Genomic DNA, 23,919 nt, shown 5'->3' with positions numbered 1-23,919 from the left:
GGGGGCCCCAGGCTTTTGCCTACCTTGCCTAATGGGTAAGTCCGCCCCTGGTTCCAAAGAGCTTCTGGTGATGTCACGGAATGCTTGGCATTCTCTGTCTCCAATTGCCACATTCAATGTTCAATGTGGCCTCAGACTTTGGACTGTAGCGTATAAGAAATAAACGCATAACCGTGCTTCTTCTCAACAAGCACACTTTCCTAACGTAAGCGTATAGAGTCGTGTCTGAGGTAGACCACCAGAGGGAGGGGCACAGCTCCACTCACCTGAAGTCTGTAACAGAATTAATTAAAAACAAGTGTATTGTATATACTACAATGAGATTCACTCACTGTGTATGATGTCGCTATCGCTATCTACCGCTTGTCCGGGGGTCGGGTCGCGGGGGCAGCAACCTAAGCAGGGAGGCCCAGACTTACCTCTCCCCGGCCACTTCCACCAGCTCTTCCTGGGGGACCCCGAGGCGTTCCCAGGCCAGCCGAGAGACATAGTCCCTCCAGCGTGTCCTGGGTCTTCCCCGGGGCCTCTTCCCAGAGAGGTGATGTTGATCTGAATATACTTCTACCTGGTGTCTTGTGTTGATCTTCATGGATCTGATGGTCCTCCTCACCTCCTGTGTTTCAGGTACTGGACAGCGGAGCTTGGAGGCACATGGTGGATGTGAAGCATTTATTCTTCCTCTCTAACCTTGTTATGTCTATTGGATTCAGAAATTCTGTGAAATCTGACATGTTACTCACCGTTTAGCATCGTGTCCCTATTTGCGGTATCACCAGACTTTATTTTAAGTTTTAATATATTTGCAAATGTAGATTTTTTTTTTCGTTATGAATTATTGTATGTTGACTGACCAAAAAAACATTTATTACGTCTATGAAACCAGAGTGTCATACCACTATTCTTTGTGACAATCTGAAGTCCTATGGCCTTACACTATCTCCGTCAGTACCACTTCTCACACATTGTTGACTGTATCACTGAGTCTAGATAGTAAATGCTACTGAATTGGGTTGGGTCACCAGCAAACATTTAGCATATTTCATTTTCTTTAATTGCTTTTCTGAAGCAACTCGAAAGTCAACTATTTTGAAAAATAAATATATATTTGATCTAGCAGATTCAGTCGGTTTAATGATACAGTCTGTGCAAATAACAAGCTTTTCATATTTCACTGTGACAGTTTGTCCAGGTATTACTCAAATCAAAGGTAATGAAGATTTGTTTAGGTGGCTGTACTACGGTACAAACAGATACTTTAAGATAAAGTAACTCTTAAAAGTCTCAAGGCATCTAAATATGTGCACTATGCATATTAGTAGAAAAGCTGTCCACAATTTGTTTAGACAATATATCAATGGAAAACAGATTACAAATTCCACACTTTATAATACGATTTTGTTAGACAATTTGATGGCAGAACAACATTGGAATCATCTTACATCTTACAGAAACGCAAGTGGTGAACACTCATCACCATGTGATCATGTTGATTAATGTGTGACAGCTGACTGCTTCAATCACTCCACTCCAGTAATCACTCAATCTAATAAAGGAAACATGGTTGGGGGTTTAACATACATAGAAGTACTGCATACAATCCTCAAGGAAAAAAGAACATGACACACAATGTCTGACTTTGTTATGTATGGTGGCAACATACATAATTTTAAAATAAACATCACTAAGCACAGTAAGGCACGAATACAGCTATGCCTTTGTTTACGTGGAGTAACTGAATGTTATACATGAATACATGAATGTATTTTTGACTATATTTTTGATATTGATGTTTCTTTCATACTCCTTTGTAGCCAAATAACATTTCTCTGTAAATGTACACAGACACTAAACCAACCTTTCAGCTAATATGCTGTAGCGTGGTATGCACGTTTAAGATTTGCAATACTTCATATATATATTTGCAATAATTCATAATAAAGTATAGTAGTTCTTGGGGGCACCACCTCTTATTTGTTAAAGGGACAGAGGAAACCTTATTTAATAATATTGAATAATAGCACTCGTAATAATCAGTCTAATCTTAAGTAGTGAATTCTATGAAAGTAGAGCAGATCATATAACGTGAGAGATGTGCGAGTATTATACACAATGATTTATTTGAGAGAATGTAATGATAATGAACACATACCATGGGTTAGTTGTGCTAAAGCAGTACAGTAGGCCTAAATTCTAATGAGAGCGCACTACACAATGGCTGCGTAGAGCGCGCATGGAGGGGGAATGGAGAGAGAGTGAGGAAGAGGTAAAGAGGAAGAGGTATAGGCCTCTATAGTAACAATGGACTATCATTGGCAACTGACCTAACGATGGTTAGGTTAAATCATTTGTAAAATACAATCAAAAATCAATAATTAAATCACAACATGCCAATATGTCACAAGTAAGAAATATTGTAAATCGCAGTTACTTTTGTCGGTTTGAAGAAAGTCAAGAGGAGTCAATGGTTTGTTATGTCCAACGAATAGAAAACTGAATTTATCGTGAAAGTTCCGGGCGCTCAATGAATGTGTAGGTTAAAAGGAATAGGTTAGAAAGTGACGTGTTCACCTTAGTTTAATCTTACGAACAAGCGGGGGTGATTGTACGTTTGGGGGTTTTGTACCCCAAGGAACAGGGGTTTATCCATGTGAAGGTGACCTCTTTCGTTGGTCAGTTACTTCCCACCTGGGCGTCATCCTGAGATCTACCTAGAGGTGTGAAGTGGCTGCTAGCTTTGAGTTCCGTTATTTCAAATGTCCATGGAATGCTTAAACTTCACAATATTCCAATACAACATTCATACATGGTTTCGTTAGTATGACACAATTATTTTGATATCAAGATTGACTGACTTAACTATACCTGAAGGGAAGTTATAATCAAACATCAATTAACAACGTTCTAATGCATGAGAAAAGCACACATTATCACACCAACTACTGTCAATGAAATAGGGTCCATGAGCCATGTAGTCCTTGAGAATATGTTTGTAAATCCACAAAAGAAAGTTCTTCCTTATAAATCATTTGTCTGATACTGTGAGACCATGTGGCCTCTTTTCCTGGCCCCATGCTGGGCCAGAAGCTTTGAAGCTTCTCCTGATAAGGATGGGGGGGGAAACCCCCCTTTCCTTGTTGGGGGTAGGAGAAAGGTGTGGATGGTACCGTGCTTTGTCTGTTGACTCTCTGCTACAATGCGGATCCAGAGAGAAGTAAGAAGCAAGAGAACAATGGTCTCACTTCCCTATGGGGGGGCTTAATTCTCCTCTGTACAGTAAGTTGCTTTGGATCCTTCTTTATGATATCATCATCATAACTGTCATATTCTCCATCATTAAGTCTCAACAATTATAAAAACAATTTTTAGATAAACAAACACTTACACAAATAATAAACAGTTTGTTGTTTTGGCCAATCAACAAAAACACTTTGCAGCAGAACCATGGAATTATAAAATATTACACATTGACACATCTTTTTCAAATGACTTTTTTAAGTCTTCTGCCTGTTTTTTATGTTTCTCCCGTAAAGCACCCAATTCCATCTTCAGCTTTGCCTTTTTATCCTCAGAAAGTTCATTTTGGGGCTGATAAGGCGTTTCATTTTCAGCCATTTTCTGTCTCAGAGTATTCTCATTAAGGCCAGAAAGATCTTTCAGGGCCTGATACTCATCATGTTTCTTCTTAATAAGTGTTTCTGTCTCTGTGGCTTGTTTCTCCATGAGGGCTTCGAAGTTCCTGTATTTCTTTTTAAAATCATTAAATTCTTCAGCTTGTTTTCTGGCCTCATCTTCATATTTGTTCTTCATGTTTTCTATGTTTCTATTATGGTCTTCCTCAATTTCTCTGCTCTCTCTCTTCTCCTCTTCTCTCCTGAGTCGATCCTCTTTCTTTCTCTTGATGTTCTCTTCTTCACGTTCTCTCTCAAACTCCTCCTGAAGCTTTCTCAGTCTGTTTTGCTCCTCCTCTCTTCTCTGTTGATCTTCTATTTGTCTCTTTTCCCAGTCTTCTTTTCTTTCTTTCTCCCAATTTTTAAGTTGATCTGCCTGCTCCTTTTTCTTTTCTTTATATAATCTCTCAATTTTCTCTCTTTGTTGCTGTTCTGCCTCCCTTCTCGCTTTTTCTTTTAAAAGCCTTTTATTTTCTTCCTCTTTAATTTTTCTCTGTTTCATTTCCCATGCATGTTTCTGCTGTGTCATTCTTCTGTCATATTCCTCTTCTCTCCTTTTTCTTTCGTTCTTCTGCTCTTCTTCCCATAGTTTCTTACTCTCCAACACCTCCTGCTGTATCTCCATCTTACTCTCTTCAGTTTCTTTTATTTTTCTTTCCCATTCTAGTTTTTCTTTCTCATCGGCTTCTCTCCTCTTCTGCTTCTCATTTCGATATTCCTCACATTTCTTTTTAAATTCTTTTTGTTCATCCCGTAGTCTCTCCTCTTGCTCTTCTTGCTTCTTTTTTTCTTGCAGAATTATTTGTTTTTGTTTATTTTCAAACTCTTCTGTTTGTGATTTTAAGGTCTCCTCCATAGTTTCTAATTTTTGCTCCCAGTCCAGGCGTTGCTTTTCTTCCTCGTTTCTCCTCCTTTCATCCTCTACTTCTCTTTTAGCCTTTTCAGTTTCTCTTTCTTTGTTTACATTCTTGATGAATTCTTCCTTTTCCTTTAGTTGTTTTCCCCTCAGTTTTCTCTCCTTCTCCACTTCTGATCTCTGTTCTTCCAGTCTCCTCTTCATCTCTTCCACCTCTGTCTCATGATTCTTCTGCAGAGTCTCCTTCTCACTCTGCATCTCTTCTTCTTTCTCCTTCAGAATCTTGTCAAATTCTCGTTTAATAGCAGCCTCAGCTTCCTGGAACATTTCATTGGTGTAACATCCTCCTCCATTTTTCTGGACCATCTCATCTATCTTCTTGATCAGTTCACTGACCTGGGAGCGGTTGTCTGGATCATTGTTGTTAAAGACATGATATCTCCTTCCACAGTCTCTAATCAGTTTTTGGACCGTGTCATCACCCCTTGAAACATAATTTTCAATTGTCTGCTTCTTGAGTTCATCTCCTCTGGTAAACAGCACAATTATGAAAATCCCAGAGTTCTTCCCAAAGCATGTCTTGATCAGTTCTAATGTGTCTTTCTCTTCCTGTGTGAAGCGGCCGATGGACAGGATGAACAAGAACACATGAGGCCCTGGAGCCAAAAGACTGATGCATTTAACAATCTCCTCCCCAACTTCATCATTACTGAGAGTTGTGTCAAACAAGCCTGGGGTGTCGACTACTGCAACAGACCGACCATCCACCACTCCCTCTTCTTTCTGGCAACACTTTGTCATAGAGTTCTGGCTGGCGAGGGACTCAAACACTTCCCTGCCTAAGATAGTGTTGCCTGTGGCACTCTTTCCACTTCCAGTCTTACCTATAAGCACAATCCTGAGCTGATCTTTACTCGGATGTTCCTCATCTCCTGCAAGAGAAAGTAATTATATATTACTAATCTGTGTCAGTGAATAACAATGTACACTCACCTCATAGGGTAAAATGTTGATTCAATAGGGTTACTTCTGATTCTGACATTCTAAACAATAGTATAAACGTTTAGGTGAAACTAATAATATTTAGTTAGCATAGGTAATTTTCCAAACCTTCTAACTATCTATTATCAAAATCAATAGTTGTGCATGTAGTGCGGAACATACGAGAGAGCTGGGTCTTCTCTTTTAACTTCTGTATCTCTTCATCTTTCTCATCCAGCAGTTTTCTGAACCTGTCAGCCTGCTTCTCCACATACGTCTCTGTGGTGAAGGAGCTGAAATTGCATTCAGCCATCCCTCCTTCCACCTTCTCCAGCAGTTGAGACACTAATTGGTTATTTTGAAAATTATTTATGTTTAGGATCTCATATCTTCTCCCACAGCTCTGGAGCAGCTGCTGGATCTCTTCAGTTTTAACCAGAAAATCAGTCACAGGTTTAGCTGTAGGATCAGATTCTGATGTGAACAGAACCATGTGATTGATTCTTGATCCGTAGATGTCTTGCAGGGTCTGCATCTCCCCCTTGTCTTCATCAGTGAGTGGACCCACAGGCACCACCAGGAGGAAAGCATGGACTCCAGGAGGGTCACACAGAGAGACACAGCGGAGAGTCTCACCCATCACTTCCTCCTGAGTGAGGGTTGATCCATACAGAGCAGGCATCTCCACCAGGGTCAGCCAGCGTCCACACACCTCTCCCTCTCTCTTCACACACACTGCTGAGGAGAGAGACTCTGGCCTGGTCTCTCTCTGACCCAGTATGGTGTCGGCTGTGGAAGTCTTCCCAGATCCTCTCCTCCCACACAGGACCAAGTTCATTCTAGGAATGTTACCCTCTAGCTCTGGCTGTGGTGACTCTTCTTTATCTCCATCATGTGACAGGTATCTCCACCCGTTTCCTTTTACCATCTCTTCTATCTTATTTGTTAACTGTGAGTGTTCACCTCCATGTGTCATTTTGTAATGATGTCCTCCACAATCTCTGATGATCTGAGTCACACAGGAATTCTCTTTCTTGTCTTCATGTGTTGTGATAACCATAGTGTGTCTGAAAGCCTCTCTACCAAACTGGCTTAGGATTGATTTTGATCTCTCTTCTTCCTTCTTTCTAAATTTTACTGGTTTCAGCAGCAGTAAGAACACATGAGGACCAGGAGCAGATAGGGACAAACACTTAATTATCTCCTGTTTTAGAACCTTTTCAGTCAGATTTTCTGCAAAGAGGTCTGGAGTCCTCACAACAGTTATGTTCTTGCCATTCACATGTGCACCGTCTTTCACACATGGTTTAGAGGGGAAGCTTTGTAGAGTACGGTTACTATAATCCTTCCCCAGAATATGGGTTACAGCCAAAGCCTTCTTATCATCACTCTGTCCCAGCAGCACAATTCTAAGTGATGACTCTGTTAAACACATTTCATGGAACAAATGGGTAAATGTTGCATATACAGGATTTATTTCAGAAGTATTGACATAAAAGCCATACTGATATAATTAATCATGACACTATACAGTGTATAAACATGTTGTGTAAGAACTGTTAAAAATATGTATTATGTGTACCATCTTTATTTTGAGTGCTTGATGAGGACCAGGGTCGCCAGTTGAAGGCACCACCCAAACTGGTGGGAAGCCCGGCCTTTGAAAGGAATGGTAACCTTGTACGAAGCCCTGTATGAAAACATTTAACTCCTGTCAGCCAAGATGAAACATTCCAACTGGTTGCATATCAGTACTTATTGTATTAAAAGTTACTAGTAGCATCTGTACTGCTAAGTCAGTGTAATTGGCTTATATTAACGACATTCAATAATCAAGTTCCTATACTAACCTACTGAATTATTAACAGTATCCCTGCAGTGTAATGTAGCATTGCCACTTACCATCACTCCATGCTCTCACATCCCCCCAACCCCTCTCTTCTGCTTCTGCTCCTCTCTCTGTTGTTGCTCCTCCTGTAGACTCTTCATGCAGCTCACAGGAGAGGTGTCCTCCTCTGTTCTCCTCCACAATCTTGTCTAAACATGATATAAGATTAGTCTGCTCAACAGAGTGCTTTAAGTACCTTTGTCTGCATTCTTTAATCAGTTTCTGAACCTGGGGATGTTTATCCACACAGGTTTCCATGTTTCGTCCTCTGTTGAGTTCAGTATTTACTACCACCATTGAGTAGTCATATGACTTTGCACTTATAGAATCAAGGATGAGTCTGATTCTGTTTCTCTCTCCCTCAGTGAACTCTTCAGGTGTCACCACCAGGAGGAGCACATGAGGTCCAGGTGCAGACAGAGTCACACACTGCTGCAGTTCTTCTGACAGTTTATCATGAGAGATATCTGGGTGTAACAGGTCTGGAGTGATGACCAGAGTGAAGCATCTTCCCTCCACCAGTCCCCTGGCTCTCTCAGTCTGGTGCAGAACATAGCTGAGGTCAAACGCCTCTCTGTTCAGGAGGAGGTTTCCCAAAATGCTCTTCTCTCTGCTATTCCTCCCCAGAAGAACAATCCTCACTGTGGACCGAACATCACAATACATTTTAGTTAATTATGAGTGAATTATGAACTGTGCAGCTCAGAGGCACTGCCATGTGCATCACACACTGTTCTAAAACAATCAAGCGAGGGGGGATACATGTACTTTATTGTATCCTATTAGTATGTAGGCTACTTTACTCTAAATATATCAGTAAAATATTGATGACTTAACAATTAACTTACTCTCAGGGGGGACATCCTTGCTTTTACGCCTCCGCCTCCTATTTTCTGAGATAGAAAAATTCAAAAGAATAGACCAGTGTAAATAAAAAGTATTTATCCTTATATATCATCATATAGCCTAACTAAGCTTTGCATAGAAACTTTGGACGTATCCAATCAAATGTTATAGATGGGTTCTGTATCGGAGTACGGTAGTGGTTCTCAATGTGTTTAAAGGTCCAATGTTTCTAAAGTATTTTGCTTGCCCACATTTTTTATTTAGAGAAATGTTACAGATATCCATACTAAGTTCTAAAATAATCACTTAGGTAGTCTTTTGAGTTGTGTATCGTTTTCTTGATTATCCAAATAAAAGGTATAATCCAAAATCCCAAATTACCTGACTTCACCCTACATTCTGAAAACACTGTATATGATTAAGTAAAATCTTAAAACAATGTTCTGTCTTGAATATAAGTTTAGGACATATACAGAAAAAAACGAAGGCCTAATCAGAAAATGTATGTTGAAACACGAGACACTTGACCCTGTGGGTCCGTGTACCTTGTGGCCATTGGTTTTTCTATTTTGCAACCCGTGTTGACAAACGCAATATAGGGCCGTAATATCGTTTTGTCATTTTAGTAACTCGAACACACATTTAAGTATTACGGCTTGTTTTTGGTTGTTTTGTTTTTTTGGGAATAATGAAATAACAATATAACACAAATGGTATAACGAGCCATTAATCGTTGTTTTGATTATTCCATATCCTTTATGCTAATATCTGCAAAAAATGAAAAATAGCCTCGTAATATCGTTTTGTCCATTTTGGATGTCAGAACCAGATTATGGGGAAAGGTTTGGTTTGTTCAACCCTCCCAGAAATGTTTTATAGGAGTGGCCAGATGGGGCCACTGAAATCTTGGGGTGGCACTCCAAAATCAAAAGCCATATCTGAATTTCAGGGATTGTATTATGCTGTTGTAGTATATAAGTTAGTTGAAAACAGCAGTGGGCTGGGGAAGGATGATTGGATCTCAGTGTGGAGAGATATATGGATTGATATGCCGGATTGTTTTGATATACAGTACACAGTCATCATTTATGCAGGATACAGAGAGAATAGAGTATAGAGACTTAAACAATTGGAAAGCGTGAGAAGGTGAAGCGAGTGGAGAAAAAGAGAAGCAGAAAAGTGCAACACCCTCCCATTACCATTATCTCTAATTCACTCTCATCTGTGTTGTATGTCTGCAACCTGCTATAGCATGGGCCTACACACACGTTATTAAAGTCATTGGACTTGTGTGGGGAGGATTTGACAAGTGTGATGACTGTATTCCTCCACAGATACTATGGGCTTGGATATGGAGTTGGACCAGTTACTATTCACTTTGACTTGATGCCTGTGACCTGTGAAGAATGAATGGCACCATTCAATGGTGAAGGGCTATAACCCAGGGTTGATTGCAACTGGTGTTGGAAAACACATGTAGTAGGGCAGAATAGAGGAACTGGTTTGGTCCCTGGTTAGTCCCCAAAAATGTTGCAGAAACAGCTGAAAATATGACATAGCATTGCATCAAGGCCCAATTGGAGCAGAATTCATAGGTTATTTACAATTGTAGTAGGCCAAAAGATTTGTTTTAAAAGTTCAGGGGTGTAATTTGTTGGATATAAAGGTGTAGCACAGACAAATAAAATCTGATTTTCCTGGGAACCCTCTTGTTGCTGCTCCGTGCTGTTTATGGACTTTGAAGAAGTTGAATTTGGACATTGAATATGATCAGAACTTTGAAAACAGTATCCACAACAGTGCATCTGTCAGTTGTGTGTCTATGTAAAATGCAAAGGTAGCCCTCATGACCTCAACTTGCTCACTATGATTGCCTCAATGCACTTTATTAAAACGTACAATAGAGCTGAAAGCAGTAATTTAGGTGGGGGGAGGGAGGGTTGAGGCGTGGAGTGTTTCTTGCAAGGGTATGATTATCTTTTTCAACTGATGCCGTCTGACACGTTTGGCCTTGTTTGAACACACACTGGAGCCCCGTCTTGTAATGTTTCTAATATATTTTAAAGAAACTTGGGTTCATCAAAGATTTATTAATTAAGTAGCAACTAGAAAACTCGGTCAACATGTGCCTCCAGTTTGGTATGTGTCTTTTGCTAAAGAACCTGCTGGTAATTCTTCAAGATTGTAGGCCTACAGATCACAGGACATTTTTTTTTTTAGCTAGTCGTTGCTGCTCTCTGGTGTTCGATAGTAATAACACCCCCAATCATTACACGTCTCTCCCCCTCTCTCTCTCTTTCACTTGTGCCAGTGTGCATAATACGGCCGATCAAACAAATGAGTAAATGGCTCGTTATACCGTTTGTGTTATATGGATATTCCGTAATTCCAAAATGAAACAAAACAACGGAAACCAAGCCTTTCCCCATAATCTGGTTCTGACATCCAAAATGGACAAAACGATATTACGAGGCTATTTTTCATTTTTTGCAGATATTAGCATAAAGGATATGGAATAATCAAAACAACGATTAATGGCTCGTTATACCATTAGTGTTATATTGTTATTTCATTATTCCCAAAAAAACAAAACAACCAAAAACAAGCCGTAATACTTAAATGTGTGTTTGAGTTACTAAAATGACAAAACGATATTACGGCCCTATTTTGCGTTTGTCAACACGGGTTGCAAAATAGAAAAACCAATGGCCACAAGGTACACGGACCCCTGTGGCATCAATAGGTTATATGTGCTTAATTGGGAATGATTGTTATTATCAAATCAGTAGTCTATAAATATGCCACTTTACTAATACTTTTTTGATTTCAAATTGTATTGTTTAGGTTACTCACCGAGAGGTTCAAACTCCGCCATGTTATGTCAGCAGGTAACAAGAAAGTGAAGGTATAAACTCATTCAGTTAATCCATTCCTGTGAAGGTATCAGGGTAATACATGCAGTTTTAATACAAGCATGCAGGAACTTATCCATATTTCAGTCAAGACAATCACGTATTAGATTTGAGCATTTATTGTTACATGACATGGACATGTAGATTTACTTTGGCGGAGTGGATGGTCTAAGGGAAGCACTCCTTGCCTCCTCGATGCAACACATACATACATGACATATCAGGCAGGGAGCAATAGAGATATAATCCCCCTGTTGGATAGATACAGACAGCATGGGGGAGAAGGGGACGGTGGAGGGTGGCAGCAGCATCATTTAACGACCGGGGTGAGTGTGTGCATATCCGCGCGTCTTTTAAAGACGCCTTATCGGACGTGGCCCAATGGATATGCGCTGCTACATGGGTGTGGTAGTTGGAGGAGTAAGGAAGGTGGAGTAAGACGCCTTACGTCCCCGATCACTGACTGACGCGAGCTGCCCGATTACCCTGCCAGAACTAGCTGCGCTTATGTGTGTATCCGTTCATAATCTTTTATCTCCCCTGTGTGGTTATTTAATAACACAGAATACACCAGAAAGCACACTAGCACACATAAAAAAAACGGCAAAAAAGGGAAGAGGACACCAGGCATTCTTTAGCAGGTGTAAGTACACACCATTATACCACATTTTAACAAATTGAGTTGTATGTTTCATCTGGTAAGGTATACTTTACAGTTTTAACAAATGCTACCATGATTCTCTTTAGTATCTTTTAAAAAGTCCCAGAAAACATTGAGATAATATCTATTCTTTTAGTTTAGCAAACAATAGTCAGGCAATGTTTTACACTAACACATTTTGTTATGTGTAATGTTTCTCATTTAAAGTTAATCCCTGAGCCCTATCCCCTCTTCCGAAGATGTGAGTGAATTCAACAGATGGATGTAGAACCTGAGAGTATAGGTTAAATGAGAGAACCATGTATGATAGTTAATTCAGTTTAAAGGAGGTATGATTGACGGATGAGGGCATTTCAGTTGTCATTAACAGTTACTCTGTACATTCTGTCTAACTACATTAGAGCCTAATCAACTTTACAAATATTTTGAGAACTGGTAGAGGACACCATGTCTGTTTTATTGTTGTGATGAATTCAAGTGTGTAGAAGTGAGTGGATAGAACATAGTCTATTACATGATGTGATCATAATATTGTAACTTTTAGGGGAAAGACACCATTCTAACACATTCTACAGTAGCACAGTTTAAACTGGATCAACCTAATTACACTTATGGAGCCCTCCTCTATACACTTATGGAGCCCTCCTCTATACACTTATGGAGCCCTCCTCTATACACTTATGGAGCCCTCCTCTATACACTTATGGAGCCCTCCTCTATACACTTATGGAGCCCTCCTCTATACACTAATGGAACCCTCTTCTATTCACTGTAATTAAGGAATGTAAGGAATGATAGAAGCAGAGAAAAAATACTCTTTCCACGCCATCTTTATGCTTTTCTATTGTTTCAACAAAACAATCTTCAAGTATAGACTATTTCAATGCTCTGAAGCGATTTGACATTTTAACACTGGATTTCTGTCAGCAGCCATCAGTGTATTGGATTTGTGCTAGAATAAATGAAACCATGAGTTAGTGGGGTACTATACATTTAATACCATGATAGAAATGTGTAACCAATACATCTGTGCTTCAAAATTAAGTTTTGAGCAAGTTCTTCTTTTTAAAGAAAGCTCTTTCTGAAACAAATCATGTTTAGAATCTGAAATTTACAATATGAATATGTACTATTAGGGCTTTTGTTCATAAAAGCAATTTTCTGCCAAAGCAAATTCCTTGTCTGTTCAAACTTTCATGGCGAATAAATCCCTTTCTGATTCTGATTCGGGTATGTTTAAATATTTCAAAACGTGGTTTTCTTTACAGGCTCTGAGCAAACTCAAAAGCAATATCCAATAATCACCATGTTCAGTACTATCACACTAGTACTTTTTGTAACAATACATACTGTATACAGTAACAGTATTAGTGACTATGATAAGATTGTGGAAAAGTCATTGTCTATGTTTTGGATTATGCTACAATGTAAATAATCTCACCTGGACTTTCGTCCCCTTTGGAAGTCTCCAGAGGTTTTGTGTTTTGTCTGTGTTTCTGAAATAGTGCCTAATGACTTACTTGACATGACTGTTTGTAGAAAGTCTCTTTTAGATCCTACAGATCTTCCCTAAACCAGTAGAGCAGGTCCTATGGTGCCACACACTAAGGAATGTAACCTGCCAACCGCACGGTTTGGTGCAGCCAGCAGCATACCTTTATTTGGAAAACTGAACACAACTCATACTATTTTGACTTGATGCGATGGTACAATTTTTCACACACCAGTTTATTACTGCTTTTCTGGATAATAATAATGATAATACATTATATTTATATAGCGCTTTTCTAGGTACTCAAAGACGCTTGGATGAAATTGTACTTGCCAAAGAGTCTGACTAGCCAGAAATGTTGATTTAAGCAGATTCTGTTTCAAAAGGTAGCCGTACATTATATTGTTGTAAAATAAGATTCGATAAATCTACTAGTAAAATTGTTTTGGAACCAATGACCCTTCACTGTGAGATAAACTACATCCAACCCATGTGCACTGTCGGTGTCATGGGCCAAGTCAGACTGCAGGACAAATTTGCAAGAAACAAGTTTGAAACTGATTTGATGCGGTAGGCTATCACATGAATGCACCCTCTGCTGGTAATCAACCCTATTATGTACTGACATAGCCTATATGTGATACAACATATTTATCTTGTTATAATGTGAAACTTTTCACAAAACAAACTAACTTATCTTGTAATGACATGAACAGTTTTAATTGATTTGATAATAACCTAGGCCTATTGCTACATGGATGTGTTTTCACTTACAGTCTTAATCTTTTTACATATCTATCTTATTTTATAAATGTGTGTATTTATTCAGTGCCAGTAAGGAGGATTGCCTCAAATTTTGGCCATTCTTGGTCTGCTCCCATACTACGTGTGTGTCCTTATAAAGCAGAAGAGTGACGGGAAATACTCTCTGCGTTCCCAGGACTGCGTCACACTATCTGGACCTTGTGCCCGTACGGAAATTGGAATGAGGGCTTTTCTGTACTCTGCACCCTCGGCATGGAATGTGTTGCAAAATGTTTTGAAACTACAGAAATTAATCTCGCTTAATGCTTTTTAATTCAAAATGAAAGAGCTAGAGACAGATTCCTTAAAATGTAAATGTTTTTAATGTACCTGGCTACGACACTAACTCCTATATCTTGTCTCCTTTTGTATTTTTGTAACTATATTTGTATGTATGCTGCTGGCCATCTTGGCCAGGTCTCCCTTGAAAAAGAGATTCTTAATCTCAATGGGTCTCTCTTGGTTAAATAAAGGTTATAATAATAATTTTAAAAAGGCACTAGAATCGGGTCATGAACATCCCAATGATCATCTCTAGCCTGGCTTTTTTAGCTAGTCGTTGCTGCTCTCTGGTGTTCGATAGTAATAACACCCCCAATCATTACACGTCTCTCCCCCTCTCTCTCTCTTTCACTTGTGCCAGTGTGCATAATACGGCCGATCAAACAAATGAGTAAATGGCTCGTTATACCGTTTGTGTTATATGGATATTCCGTAATTCCAAAATGAAACAAAACAACGGAAACCAAGCCTTTCCCCATAATCTGGTTCTGACATCCAAAATGGACAAAACGATATTACGAGGCTAGTTTTCATTTTTTGCAGATATTAGCATAAAGGATATGGAATAATCAAAACAACGATTAATGGCTCGTTATACCATTAGTGTTATATTGTTATTTCATTATTCCCAAAAAAACAAAACAACCAAAAACAAGCCGTAATACTTAAATGTGTGTTTGAGTTACTAAAATGACAAAACGATATTACGGCCCTATTTTGCGTTTGTCAACACGGGTTGCAAAATAGAAAAACCAATGGCCACAAGGTACACGGACCCCTGTGGCATCAATAGGTTATATGTGCTTAATTGGGAATGATTGTTATTATCAAATCAGTAGTCTATAAATATGCCACTTTACTAATACTTTTTTGATTTCAAATTGTATTGTTTAGGTTACTCACCGAGAGGTTCAAACTCCGCCATGTTATGTCAGCAGGTAACAAGAAAGTGAAAGTGAAGGTATAAACTCATTCAGTTAATCCATTCCTGTGAAAGTATCAGGGTAACACATGCAGTTTTAATACAAGCATGCAGGAACTTATCCATATTTCAGTCAAGAGAATCACGTATTAGATTTGAGCATTTATTGTTACATGACATGGACATGTAGATTTACTTTGGCGGAGTGGATGGTCTAAGGGAAGCACTCCTTGCCTCCTCGATGCAACACATACATACATGACATATCAGGCAGGGAGCAATAGAGATATAATCCCCCTGTTGGATAGATACAGACAGCATGGGGGAGAAGGGGACGGTGGAGGGTGGCAGCAGCATCATTTAACGACCGGGGTGAGTGTGTGCATATCCGCGCGTCTTTTAAAGACGCCTTATCGGACGTGGCCCAATGGATATGCGCTGCTCAGCGGCGTAACAAGGACTTGGCGGGCCCGAGTGCAGATCTCACCAACGGGCCCCTTACCGACCTATCGTCAGGCGAAATTATTGAGTTTTCAGTTTAGCGATGCGCAAGGAAATTTAGGCTACTCATGATGTACAATTAAGGGTAACGACTGCTCCTTCTATGTGAAGATAGATGACTGTTTTCAAAAGTGAACGGCTCTGACTCGCGAGTCTCTGGCTCTAGATTATGCTTGCTACAACACGGAATGAGCATAATGGAACAGTCAGTCATGAGCCGACATATCTGCGACGTTTGAAATAGAGCACAGAGATGAGAAGAAAATCTGATCATTTACCAACGCTTATCCGACGTTATGAATGACGTTTCGATCTGTCATGTGTGCTATCTGGGTACTATTAAAAAACAAACTGTCACTTCGATGGTGAATATTTGATTTTATGTTCGTTAGATATGCTAGTTTACATTTAGTCTATCTAGCTTTAGCTATTTTCCGACTACATCCTGAACATAGTTTACTATATCTAACCTGGCCGCTGCCTGGTAGCCTAGGCCTATATGTGCATTTTTATGACGTTTAATAGCCATGTCAACTGCATACACCAGACAGTAAACGTTATGTAATTATTAGCCTACCCTGGTGGCTGAGTTTCACACTCATTGCTGTTGCCGGGCTGGGGGTCAGACGTAGCGTCCTCTTCAACACGCTTCGCCACAATCCAAATGAGGATAGTTTTGACAGCTTTGCCACCCTTACATCTTGCTCTTTTCGTTCCTGCCGCTTTCTGGAGCCACTTTTATGTTAAAGGGCATGGCATGGGGTAGCCTAATTCGCTTAAAAACGCTAATGCAACACAACTGTAGTATCCCAACAACAACTGTCTGTGGTATTCCAACAACTGGATGGGAACAATCGTGTGTGGGTGGGCGGGAATCTTTGACAACAATATTACCCAGACATCCTTGCTATTTTTCGAGGGCAATATTACTTAATAAAAACGACATTTGTTTAATTCAGCAAAAGGCAAATGAGGAAAAATTAATTATTTGCTGTTGTTAACACTGACTGTTTTTAAATGTTTATTGGGCAGGTGATAGCTCATAATTCTGAATAACTGACACCATAATTGAGAAATGTTTGCGAATTGATAAGACTGGATCATATGTGAACCTCAATTTGCGGTATCACAGCGGTGCAAGGGGCCCGGTCAGATTGCCTGAAGTTGCCCGGTTAGGTTGTCTCACTTTTACGGTAGTGATGGGAAGTTCGGTTCTTTTTACTGATTCGGTTCTTTGAATCTCGTTCAGTAAAATGAACGAATCTTTTTTCGAGTCATTTGTTCATTTCAGGGGGGGGGGGGGGGGGGGGGGTTGGGGGCTATACGTCCACTGCAAAGGACGTATAGCCCCTATACGTCCACTGTAGGTTAGTGCATGACATGTGCACCAGCAAATACTATTTCAAAATAAATTCCTGCATTAAAATAATGTATCATGAGTTTGTATGATTTGGTCATGTATTATCACACTAGCATTTAATTATCACGTCAAACAATTACACTGCACTAAACTGTAAGTGTAAATGTAAAGTGAAAATAACAAAACCAGTCAGTATGATGACTTGAGCGAATATCATTCATTCACGTCTTACTAAAACAGCGGCCACGCGAAAGGGAATAAGGAAACTGTTTCCTCTACTAAAAAATACAATGCGGGTCACGTGAAAAAAGGATCCAAAGACTCGTAGAAAGACCGAGTCGGGGAAGGAACTAATCATTCGTTTCCTCTAGCTACAGAGCCTATGCAGGTCACGTGAAAAATGATCCAAAGACTCGTAGAAAGACCGAGTCGGGAAAGGAACGAATCGTTCGTTTCCTCTTGCTACAGCCTATACAGGTCACGTGAAAAATGATCCAAAGACTCGTAGAAAGACCGAGTCGGGAAAGGAACGAATCGTTCGTTTCCTCTAGCTACAGAGCCTATGCAGGTCACGTGAAAAATGATCCAAAGACTCGTAGAAAGACCGAGTCGGGAAATGAACGAATCACTCGTTGAGAGGACTCGTTACTCCCGAGTCCTTATAAGGATTCGTTCAAAATGAACGAATCGTTCACGAACGACACATCACTATTTTACGGTGAGATCGAAGACGGGCCCCCTTTCGCCACGGGCCCTAGTGCAGCTGCACTCCTTGCACTCCCTATAGTTACGCCACTGGCGCTGCTACATGGGTGTGGTAGTTGGAGGAGTAAGGAAGGTGGAGTAAGACGCCTTACGTCCCCGATCACTGACTGACGCGAGCTGCCCGATTACCCTGCCAGAACTAGCTGCGCTTATGTGTGTATCCGTTCATAATCTTTTATCTCCCCTGTGTGGTTATTTAATAACACAGAATACACCAGAAAGCACACTAGCACACATAAAAAAAACGGCAAAAAAGAGAAGAGGACACCAGGCATTCTTTAGCAGGTGTAAGTACACACCATTATACCACATTTTAACAAATTGAGTTGTATGTTTCATCTGGTAAGGTATACTTTACAGTTTTAACAAATGCTACCATGATTCTCTTTAGTATCTTTTAAAAAGTCCCAGAAAACATTGAGATAATATCTATTCTTTTAGTTTAGCAAACAATAGTCAGGCAATGTTTTACACTAACACATTTTGTTATGTGTAATGTTTCTCATTTAAAGTTAATCCCTGAGCCCTATCCCCTCTTCCGAAGATGTGAGTGAATTCAACAGATGGATGTAGAACCTGAGAGTATAGGTTAAATGAGAGAACCATGTATGATAGTTAATTCAGTTTAAAGGAGGTATGATTGACGGATGAGGGCATTTCAGTTGTCATTAACAGTTACTCTGTACATTCTGTCTAACTACATTAGAGCCTAATCAACTTTACAAATATTTTGAGAACTGGTAGAGGACACCATGTCTGTTTTATTGTTGTGATGAATTCAAGTGTGTAGAAGTGAGTGGATAGAACATAGTCTATTACATGATGTGATCATAATATTGTAACTTTTAGGGGAAAGACACCATTCTAACACATTCTACAGTAGCACAGTTTAAACTGGATCAACCTAATTACACTTATGGAGCCCTCCTCTATACACTTATGGAGCCCTCCTCTATACACTTATGGAGCCCTCCTCTATACACTTATGGAGCCCTCCTCTATACACTTATGGAGCCCTCCTCTATACACTTATGGAGCCCTCCTCTATACACTAATGGAACCCTCTTCTATTCACTGTAATTAAGGAATGTAAGGAATGATAGAAGCAGAGAAAAAATACTCTTTCCACGCCATCTTTATGCTTTTCTATTGTTTCAACAAAACAATCTTCAAGTATAGACTATTTCAATGCTCTGAAGCGATTTGACATTTTAACACTGGATTTCTGTCAGCAGCCATCAGTGTATTGGATTTGTGCTAGAATAAATGAAACCATGAGTTAGTGGGGTACTATACATTTAATACCATGATAGAAATGTGTAACCAATACATCTGTGCTTCAAAATTAAGTTTTGAGCAAGTTCTTCTTTTTAAAGAAAGCTCTTTCTGAAACAAATCATGTTTAGAATCTGAAATTTACAATATGAATATGTACTATTAGGGCTTTTGTTCATAAAAGCAATTTTCTGCCAAAGCAAATTCCTTGTCTGTTCAAACTTTCATGGCGAATAAATCCCTTTCTGATTCTGATTCGGGTATGTTTAAATATTTCAAAACGTGGTTTTCTTTACAGGCTCTGAGCAAACTCAAAAGCAATATCCAATAATCACCATGTTCAGTACTATCACACTAGTACTTTTTGTAACAATACATACTGTATACAGTAACAGTATTAGTGACTATGATAAGATTGTGGAAAAGTCATTGTCTATGTTTTGGATTATGCTACAATGTAAATAATCTCACCTGGACTTTCGTCCCCTTTGGAAGTCTCCAGAGGTTTTGTGTTTTGTCTGTGTTTCTGAAATAGTGCCTAATGACTTACTTGACATGACTGTTTGTAGAAAGTCTCTTTTAGATCCTACAGATCTTCCCTAAACCAGTAGAGCAGGTCCTATGGTGCCACACACTAAGGAATGTAACCTGCCAACCGCACGGTTTGGTGCAGCCAGCAGCATACCTTTATTTGGAAAACTGAACACAACTCATACTATTTTGACTTGATGCGATGGTACAATTTTTCACACACCAGTTTATTACTGCTTTTCTGGATAATAATAATGATAATACATTATATTTATATAGCGCTTTTCTAGGTACTCAAAGACGCTTGGATGAAATTGTACTTGCCAAAGAGTCTGACTAGCCAGAAATGTTGATTTAAGCAGATTCTGTTTCAAAAGGTAGCCGTACATTATATTGTTGTAAAATAAGATTCGATAAATCTACTAGTAAAATTGTTTTGGAACCAATGACCCTTCACTGTGAGATAAACTACATCCAACCCATGTGCACTGTCGGTGTCATGGGCCAAGTCAGACTGCAGGACAAGTTTGCAAGAAACAAGTTTGAAACTGATTTGATGCGGTAGGCTATCACATGAATGCACCCTCTGCTGGTAATCAACCCTATTATGTACTGACATAGCCTATATGTGATACAACATATTTATCTTGTTATAATGTGAAACTTTTCACAAAACAAACTAACTTATCTTGTAATGACATGAACAGTTTTAATTGATTTGATAATAACCTAGGCCTATTGCTACATGGATGTGTTTTCACTTAAAGTCTTAATCTTTTTACATATGTATCTTATTTTATAAATGTGTGTATTTATTCAGTGCCAGTAAGGAGGATTGCCTCAAATTTTGGCCATTCTTGGTCTGCTCCCATATTACGTGTGTGTCCTTATAAAGCAGAAGAGTGACAGGAAATACTCTCTGCGTTCCCAGGACTGCGTCACACTATCTGGACCTTGTGCCCGTACGGAAATTGGAATGAGGGCTTTTCTGTACTCTGCACCCTCGGCATGGAATGTGTTGCAAAATGTTTTGAAACTACAGAAATTAATCTCGCTTAATGCTTTTTAATTAAAAATGAAAGAGCTAGAGACAGATTCCTTAAAATGTAAATGTTTTTAATGTACCTGGCTACGACACTAACTCCTATATCTTGTCTCCTTTTGTATTTTTGTAACTATATTTGTATGTATGCTGCTGGCCATCTTGGCCAGGTCTCCCTTGAAAAAGAGATTCTTAATCTCAATGGGTCTCTCTTGGTTAAATAAAGGTTATAATAATAATTTTAAAAAGGCACTAGAATCGGGTCATGAACATCCCAATGATCATCTCTAGCCTGGCTCATTTCCTGCAGTGAGCCAAGTTATAATGTTGCTGTGGGCTGGGACCAGGATCAGGGTAAGGTGTCAGCCAATAAGGCTGGCTGGGGTACCCTCTGTCACCAAGCAGGTAACCCTCAAACTCTCCCATTATAATACGAGTATACAGATTGTATTGTGTATGCTCTACACACAGAGCAGATAACGTGGTTATCACTGCTCAGTCCAACTCGTCTAACTTCATATTTATCACGTTGTTGTGGCTTAAGGAATGAAACTGGCAGAGAAAAACACTTCCTCCAGTAAATGTTTCCTCACCATCTTTATGCTTTTTCATCGTTTCAACAAATCGATGATCAAGCATGGACAGTTTCCAAGCTCGCAAGCAATTATGTGTGTTAACCCTTTAGATTTAACCATCAGTATACTGCAAACGTACCAGCATGTTATGTGAAAGTATGGGCACAGTACAGTACATTGAATACCATGATAGAAAGGTTAAATCAATAACTCTTTTCTGGTTTATGAATTAGTTATTGCTTATTAAAAAAAAAGCTCAGATTGAAAACAATATATTTTACTATCTTTAATAGACAATATCTATGTAACATTAGGGTTTTTGTTCATATAAGCTTCTAGTGGAAATAGTTCACCTGTCGATACTCTATTTGTTAATGTCACTGTGTCAACTGTTATAACCTAGCTATGAGTGTGTACATTTAAATATTTCAAAATGTGTTTTTACAGACTATTAGCACATAGCTGAAACTCAAAAGCAATATCCAATATTCACAATGTTCAGTACTATCACTCCAGTAATTTTCGTAACAATGCATACTTTATACAGTAACAGTATTAGTGACTATGTTAAGATTGTGGAAAAGTAATTATCCATGTTTTGGATATAAATGTAAATAATCTCACCTGGACTTATTGCTCCTTTGGAAGTATCCATGGGTTTTTAGCTTTGTCTGTGTTATCTGTTGTCCTGTTGTTTGTCTGTGAAATACTGTCTTATGATTTACTTGATCTGGCAGGTTGTATAAAGTCTCTTGTAGATTCTACAGATCCTCCCTAAACCAGTAGAGCAGGTCCTAAGGTGCCACACACTAAGGAATGTAACCTGCCAACCGCAGGGTTTGGTGCAGCCAGCATTTAGAACCAACAAGGACCCTACACTGTAAGATAAACTACATCCAACCCATGTGCACTGTCGGTGTCATGGGCCAAGTCAGACTGCAGGACAAGTTTGCAAGGAACAAGTTTAAAACTGATTTGATGCGGTAGGCTATCACATGAATGCACCCTCTGCTGGTAATCAACTGACTGTACTGACATAGCCAATAGACAATGTAACACGTTTTCACTGAAGGCTGTTTATGGCAGCATTACACTCTGTAAGGTGGAGACATAAGAATTGACTGACTGTAGTGTAAGGCTGGGTGTCATTCTGCCCCCACCACTCATATGCTAAAATCTGGAACTGCTGGACGGAGTGTCTACTTGATGGCTCTCACATCTCATTGTGTAATTTACTGTTGCATTGCTAGTCATATGTTGATAAGTAAGGGTCAATATGTAGTGTGATTGTTTGTTCTTCGGTATAAAGAGAATTGTGAAGCATTGTTCTGTGGATTCTTCATCTCCTGAGACCTTCTCCTCAGCCCTGGCTTGTCCTAATCGAGAGTTAACCTTAATTGTGTAACATGTTTGCCTAGTAATTGATTTCATTCAATTGCAATGTTATTATGTTTATTTAATTTAACATTACTTTTGACCATTCTTGCTCTGATTTAACCCATATAGTCTGTAATTATATTGGTATATGTCACATGGCCTTTCAGGGGTGAATTTGACCCTACAAAGGCACTGGAATCTGACCATGAACATCCCAATGATCATCTGTGGCCTGGCTCATGCCCTGCAGTGAGCCAAGTTATAATGTTGCTGTGGGCCGGGCTCAGGGTCAGGGTAAGGGATCAGCCAATAAGGCTGACTGGAGCACTGAAGTGTTTTGTCCATCTCTTCATTAACGGAGTGAGTAAATTCAGTTGAGTTCTGGACTTTTATAAGTATTGTCAATCTGCAGATTGGGAAAGAAAACTATAAATCTGACAATTTCTGACAATAAATGACAACACATCACCAGGCTTAGGTCTCAATCATGTCTCTCTCAGCTCTGAAGGCCGGAGGACCATCTTTTATTGGGCACAAGAGTGTAAACATAAATAGTGACAGTTAGGCAGTAATGGTGTTACAACAATCAAAGAGAAAGAAATTCACAGCTCCCCGTTATTGACCACTCTCAGGGCAGAGAGGGATTGTAGGTGGAGCTCTCCTTGTAGCCATCACAAGGGATGTTTATCCAGTACATGCTCCTGATGCCAAACATCTATTCAACCTGACACATACACACAATCTACTCTTGTTAGTAGCAAACTCACATGAGAATCTACTAACTAGTATCCAATGACTAGTTATATTGATTAAGAAAAGTGCTATTGATTGGTGAATAACGTAAATACACAGGAAATCCCAATGACCTCCACAGTACCCTCTGTCTCCAAGCAGGTAACCATCTAAATCTCTCACGATAATACAAGGATACAGTTTGCATTTTCAGTTGCAATAGGAGGAAACTAAATATTAATTAGGATATAGATACAGAAATTCACCATGAGCAAATCTAGCGCTCAGTGTACAATCACAATATATTTGCGAATCATTCACAGAACCAGGACACTTCCACTTTGCTGATGATGTGGGCTGGATCACATATGATCACAGTGCAGAACAGTAATTAGCTGCAGTTGCTGTATTGTGAGGTATCTTTCATTTGGAAAGCTAATGCTAGTATT

The 23,919-nt window shown here is 39.4% G+C and overlaps 3 protein-coding genes across 8 annotated transcripts in view; 1 reads left to right on the top strand and 2 right to left on the bottom strand.

Moving 5' to 3' along the window:
• LOC124479268 (zinc finger protein 658B-like) overlaps positions 1 to 23,919 on the bottom strand; it is a 375,953-nt gene that overhangs the window by 74,290 nt on the left and 277,744 nt on the right. The window lies entirely within an intron of this gene.
• Positions 1 to 23,919, top strand: part of LOC124479398 (zinc finger protein 208-like) — a gene marked incomplete at its 5' end in the record, with an annotated part of 127,598 nt that overhangs the window by 9,370 nt on the left and 94,309 nt on the right. The window lies entirely within an intron of this gene.
• LOC124479236 lies at positions 1,814 to 22,701 on the bottom strand. Of its 6 annotated transcripts, none has more exons than XM_047037876.1 (7): positions 21,986 to 22,700; positions 15,294 to 15,378; positions 8,242 to 8,286; positions 7,408 to 8,034; positions 7,088 to 7,195; positions 5,689 to 6,927; positions 1,814 to 5,456 (listed from the first exon to the last, which is right to left on the bottom strand). In XM_047037876.1, exons 2-7 carry the CDS (start codon positions 15,313 to 15,315, stop codon positions 3,448 to 3,450), a joined length of 4,050 nt encoding a protein of 1,349 aa, XP_046893832.1. In that variant the 5' UTR covers positions 15,316 to 15,378; positions 21,986 to 22,700; the 3' UTR covers positions 1,814 to 3,447. The 6 variants fall into 6 exon arrangements, with proteins under 6 accessions (XP_046893832.1, XP_046893834.1, XP_046893836.1 ...); XM_047037878.1 differs by lacking the exon at positions 15,294 to 15,378 and adding an exon at positions 11,093 to 11,171 and having other exon boundaries at positions 21,986 to 22,699; XM_047037880.1 differs by lacking the exon at positions 21,986 to 22,700 and adding an exon at positions 19,685 to 19,937.

The sequence above is a fragment of the Hypomesus transpacificus genome, chromosome 17 (genome assembly GCF_021917145.1).
Source record: "Hypomesus transpacificus isolate Combined female chromosome 17, fHypTra1, whole genome shotgun sequence".
NCBI lineage: Eukaryota > Metazoa > Chordata > Actinopteri > Osmeriformes > Osmeridae > Hypomesus > Hypomesus transpacificus.
The sequence above is the reverse complement of the archived record's forward strand: the minus strand, read 5'-3'. Positions and strand labels throughout refer to the sequence as shown.